We start from the raw sequence: 5825 nt of genomic DNA, 5'->3' as shown, positions 1-5825 counted from the left end.
CATTGAACATCTTCAAGAGTAAATTGGATGCTTATCTTGCTGGGATCCTATGACCCCAGCTGACTTCCTGCCCTTTGGGCAGGGGGCTGGACTTGATCTCCCGAGGTCCCTTCCAGCCCTGATGTCTATGAAATCCATGAAATCTCTCCCCCCAGCTTGCTTATCCACTCCTGCAAACACTTCGAAGAATAAGAGTGAGTTTCAAAAAGTTCTTGATAGACTAGAGAACTAAGTACCAGACAATTCAGCAAAGACGTATGCGAGGTGTTAAACCTAGGAAAGAAAGCCAAATGCATAAATGCAAAACGGCAGATAATTAGCTTATCAGCATTGCTTAGCAGTATGAGGGGGTTGGGATAAAGATTCAATTTAAGGCAACCCTATGATACAGGTGCAAAAAATAAATAAAACAAAAACATACAAGTGTAGCGTGCAGTAACATGAGTACTTTATATAAGACACAGGAGGTAATAGTATCACTCTACACAGTGCTGGAAAGATGGCAGCTAAAATATTGTGTATGGGTCTTGGCTGTGTAATGTAAGAAGGATGTGAAGGAATTGGAAGATATCCAGAAGCAAGCAACAAAAATAATAAAGGGTTGAAATGCAAGGTACATGAGAAAAATTAAAAGAATTCAGTATGTTTATGTTGGTGAAAAGGAAATTAAGCAGGTGAATGATAGCAGTTTTCAGATATTTGAAAAGCTGCTATAAAGAAGGGAGAGAACAATTGTTCTCCCTGGCTGAGGAGGGGAGGACATGGAGCCATGGCTTTATACTGGAACAAAGCAAATTAGGATTATGCATCAGAAAAACCTTCCTTATTGTCAGAGCAGTATGGTGGCACAAGCCGTCCAGGGAAGTTGTGGCATCTCCTTGATTTAAGGTTTCTAAGTTGAGGCTGGATAGGCATTTGTGTGGAGTAGCATGGGAATAATGCATCCTATAATTGTGCAAGGAATTGGACTAGATAACCCTTGAAATCTCTTCTAATCCTAAGATTTCATGACACTATTTGTACTTAATTCTAGAATTCTATAATGCCATTGGTCTTCACTTAATAGCATGAGAAGCAAAGTTCTAGAAGAAAAAAATGTTTTCGCTCGATCTGAGCCTTCAACGGCAGTTCACTCCTTACCACTCTGCAGAATTTTTGAGGGTCTTAGATCATGGTCGGGGGGTTGAAATGGCTCAAACTAATACTCGAAGTATTGGACACTGGTTGTTGTTTGCCTTAACAGAAATATCTGTCATTTTCCATTAGCAATTGTGAGACATTCTAGCTGGTTAATTTTAAGATCATATTGGATGATCCTGGGATCTCATTTTTTTCCATGGAAAATATACATGCTTTCATAGAACACCTAAAACATGATTTGAAAGCAATAGCGAATCTGCTTTTTCAAAATAAGATATTCCTAATGTTGAAGCCGTTCCTATTTTGTAAAAAAACTGATAGAAATCTTAGTGTTTGATTTTTATTTATTTATTTATTTTTTAATATGATATGCAAATGTTAATGTAAACTACTTATAAGTTAATCTGGTGTCTATATTATTAAATATAGATTAGTAAAGTTTTTCATTTAAATTCAGAATTTCTCAACATTTTAGAGATGTCCTTATATAGCCCCATAAGCTGGATTTAATTTTATTGACAGATACCTTGAATTGGTTTGTGCTTGTACATGATTGATTGCTTTGCTGGTTATTTGTAGCGTCTTGAAGCATCTGCTTCCCTTTGTTCCCCATCTGAATTTTCTTGCAAGATAATACCTTCCAAGTTAGTGCTCTAAACCAGTGGTTGTCAACTGGGGATATGCATACCCCTAGGAGTACTTAAAAATGTCGTATGGAGTATGCAAAATGAATGAGAAAAATTAGATCTTTGGTCCCATATTGGATCGGCACCAATATAAGGAAAATTAACTGTATTGGCAATTGGGTTTTTTGACTGATATGGCCAATAATGTGGTTGATAAATGCTGTGTGCTTGCACACAGCTGCAGTGCAGCATGCAGGTGGCCAGGAGTGCAACCCTGCACTGGGTCCAGAGGAGCAGCCAGGTCTGGCTGGAAAGTCTGTTGTGAGGGAAAGGGTGAGGGGGGAGCAGCTCAAGGCCCCAGTGGTGCAGGAGGCAGTGGGGTTGGAGCAGGGGCTGCCCAGGTGGAGTGGGGTGTGGGACTGAACCATGCATGGCAGGGATGGGGCGGCTCCTGCCACTACGCACACCCCCAGGATGGTGTGTGCTCCGGATCTGCATGTGGGGTGAGGGCGGGCTACCGCTATGGGCTGGGGCTAAGGCAATGTTCCCAGCAGGGGTGTTGGGCCAGGCTGTGCTTGGGGCGGGCGGTGGTGGCATTGCTGGGTGGAGAGCTTGTGGGGGCTATAGTGAATTTGAGTGGTTGCAGCCCCTCCAATAGCCCCACTTCCAGCGCCATTGCCTGCTCCAAATGCAGCCTGGCCCAACCCCCTGCTGGGAAGAACCTGGCGTAGCCCTAGCCCCACTCCCTCCCTCACTGCAGGGGCCTCAATCTTTTCCCCGTCGCCCCTATGATATATGTATATATGTAATGCATATATTAATACTGCATTTAATGTTAATTAGTGTAGCCTGCCTTGTATCACATAATTGGTAACATTAAAAACAAGAAAAAAAATATAAAAGGGGTACATGAGCAGAAACTGAGAAAGAAGGGGTACACTTGTTAAAAAAGGTTGAAAACCCCTGCTGTAATCTATAGACTTGAAGGCAGGAATTACTGAATTCTAATCCTTGATATTCATACATCAGGTAGGGCCAGAGGCAGGTCACATGCAGCAACATTTTTAAGAGTCCACTGAACTTGATTGCTGCAATTTCTGGGTTTGATTTTTTTCTCTTGAAATACTTAGGAACTGCATCACAGTGAAATTAATCAGAATTAATTTCAAGTTTCTGTATAAAGCAGGACTACAGAAACTGAGGCATCCAAAAATAGTGGGCATTTTGTAAATGTAATGCTTAAGCTCAGAATTTTTTCTGATCATGTGGAAGACAATATTGGTAGCAGTTTTTCAGAAACTTCATTAGTTACTTAAAGTTAAAGCAAACACATTTTATCAATAATTCTTTTTATTGCTTTATGTCATTTTTACTCATAAAATTTTGTTCATTCTACTATACTATATGTATTTAGGGTTAAGTAAGATAAAACCACATTCAGCTGCTTGAGTATAATTTATTAATTTTAGTAAGGTTTCATCTAAAATTTCATGTCCTTAGATGCTTCCTAAAAAGAAGCCAATTATCCCTCTTTGTCCTTTGGGATATTGCAGATTATTACTGTTCTAAGATTTATTAGCCTGCTCTTTCCCCTGGGCTGAGTGTATAACCCTGTATAACACAACTTGATAAAACAGACTAAAATGCAGCTAGTGATGTCTATTAATTTATTCCAAGCATAGATCTAAACCATATCGCTGCGGAAACTACAAACATTTAAATTTTTAAAATATAAACTTCATTTTTATTAGGAAAAATAGGATTATTATGTTCATTTTTTCTTTTGTTGTGTTTTTAAAACAAATATTGTTAGAAAAACCTATTTATAGAAAGTTCGTTGATATTCCAGCAATCTAAGGTATTTGCTTTTCGGCTAAGTACAGACAGTCAAAAAGTCCGAGGCTGAATCGATGCAGTCTTTGCAAGTTAGTGTAAACTGTGTAGATCAAACTGTTTAAGCAAGTAAACAGGCATTCACTTTTGATTCTGGAAATGCAGCCACATGCCTTCAGTGGCCCAGGCCAGAAACCAAAGGGCACTAGAGCACACCGTTCTGCTCAGCTGAAACAGACAGCTGGGGTCAAGGCTAATATGCCAACCTGTGGGGGGCAGGGGGTATTTGTAGGGGAGGTGCAAACTATCCTGGGATGCTGGGAGACTGAATTAACTTGAATTTGGAGGGGATCTGGGACAGAAGTTCAGTAAACTGACTTAACCTAAATCAGTTAAGTCTGATACTACATCCATCTAGGTTTTATGTGCACTGAACTAATGTTGTGTTACAGATTTGAACTGTTTTCCAGTCACTTGCACATAAACTGGTATAATGTCCCTACCCAGTGTCAGTATTCTCAATACCTTACTGCTTATGCTCATTAATGTAATTATCATTTTCCTTTTGGCTGAAAGTCATGGCTGAGATTTAATGAATAACTTTATAAATTAGGTTGGATGGCTTTATGAAATTTTCAATGACTTAAATTTGTTCAGTTAGTTCTTGGTTCTAAAATTGCAACAAAAGTTTGTTAGAATACTGTTAGAATATAATATTGGATATGAGCCAGCAGTGTGCTCTTGTTGTAAAAGAGGAGCCAACAGCATGCTAGATTATAGTAACAGGATTGTTGCTTACAGATAAAGAGAAGTGTTTCTTCCACTCTGGCACCACTAAATTGCAGTACTGTGTATCCAGTTTTGGGTGCCATGCTCCCAAGGTTATGAACAGATTGGAAAGAGTCCAATGGATAGCGACAAAAAATATTAAAGCCTGGGAAGCATGACTTATGAGGAAAGGCTGAAAGACATAGAGTTATTTAGTATGGAAGAGAGAAGAATGAGTGATGATTCTGATAAATTGTCAGATACCCCAAGGGAGACTTATAAAGACAATAGGGAAAGAATATTGCCTGTGGCCATAAGGGACAGAACTAGGAACAGTGGCTTGAAGCTGCAGTGGAGGAATTTTAGGTTGGAGATTTGGAAGAACTTTTTTTTAACTCAAAGGATCAGAACAGATACCTAGAGAAACTATAGAATTGCCAAATCTGCAAATTCTCAAAACCAAATTAGATATGCGGCTGTGGTGAGTCAGGGTTGTTTCTGCTTTGAGCAGGGATCTAGACTACCTAACCTTGTGGTAGTTTCCAGCCCTAATTTCCTATGATGTTAGGATTGTTTTGTAGTGCTATTTATGAGGAGCCTTTTCTGACCCAGATAAAAAGAGTGAATGTTAGCTCTAATTGTTTCTTTTCCTTGATGCTTTCTAAAACATAGAGAGAGAGTTCTCATTTGCTTCTTTTTTTCCCCTCCTCATTCTTCAGTTTTCAGCGTGGATTGCAGCACAGTGGAATGCCCTCCTGTTCAGGAAGTCGTTTGCCCCCTGGATAGCTATGAAACCCAAGTCAGGCTGACTGCTGATGGTTGCTGTACTCTGCCTACAAGGTTTGTGTCTGCTTTTGATTTGTTAAAAATTCTTTTTCTATGTCTCACTTTGTTGTACTGTGTGTGGTATTAAATTTGATATTCTAAACATAGATACTGAAACTATCTGTAATAGCCAGATTCATTTGCTAATGAATAATACAGTGGCAACCACCGTATACATATATTTAGTATTCAGATGATATTCGTTACAATTTTAAATCATGAGCTTCATAAACTTTTAAGTCCAGTGAAGTCTCTGAAACAAAATTCTTCTTAGGTATTTCGCGAATATTCATAATTGTCAAATTAGATAGGAAGTGTACTCAGATAGGTAATCACAGTTTGGTTGACCAAATGCAAATCATTTTATGAAACGGTTGAAGTTATTTGATCTGACAATGAAGAAGTTGTTTAGGGCATTCGCAAAGATGGTACCAAAGAATAAATCCTACCTGGTTAAAGAAAAAGAAAATATTTGTGCCCATACCCAAAGATAGACCATCAGAGGGAGGTTTTCAAGAGCTCTGTGAAAGTAGAAGTTTCCTCCCAGAACTGTTCAAATAATAGGTGTACTTTATGACCTTTATATGATTAAAACACTTCAGAACAAAGAAGTCATTTAAAAGTTGGGTAGTT

At 38.8% G+C, this 5825-nt stretch overlaps 1 protein-coding gene across 1 annotated transcript in view; it reads left to right on the top strand.

Moving 5' to 3' along the window:
* CRIM1 (cysteine rich transmembrane BMP regulator 1) overlaps positions 1-5825 on the top strand; it is a gene marked incomplete at its 5' end in the record, with an annotated part of 383203 nt that overhangs the window by 168096 nt on the left and 209282 nt on the right. The window contains one exon of the mRNA XM_019548604.1: positions 5087-5207. Within this exon, the coding sequence (XP_019404149.1) occupies positions 5087-5207 (121 nt within the window). The remainder of the gene's footprint in view (positions 1-5086; positions 5208-5825) is intronic.

This window comes from Crocodylus porosus, unplaced genomic scaffold (assembly GCF_001723895.1).
Source record: "Crocodylus porosus isolate Cpor-Errol unplaced genomic scaffold, CroPor_comp1, whole genome shotgun sequence".
NCBI lineage: Eukaryota > Metazoa > Chordata > Crocodylia > Crocodylidae > Crocodylus > Crocodylus porosus.
The sequence above is the reverse complement of the archived record's forward strand: the minus strand, read 5'-3'. Positions and strand labels throughout refer to the sequence as shown.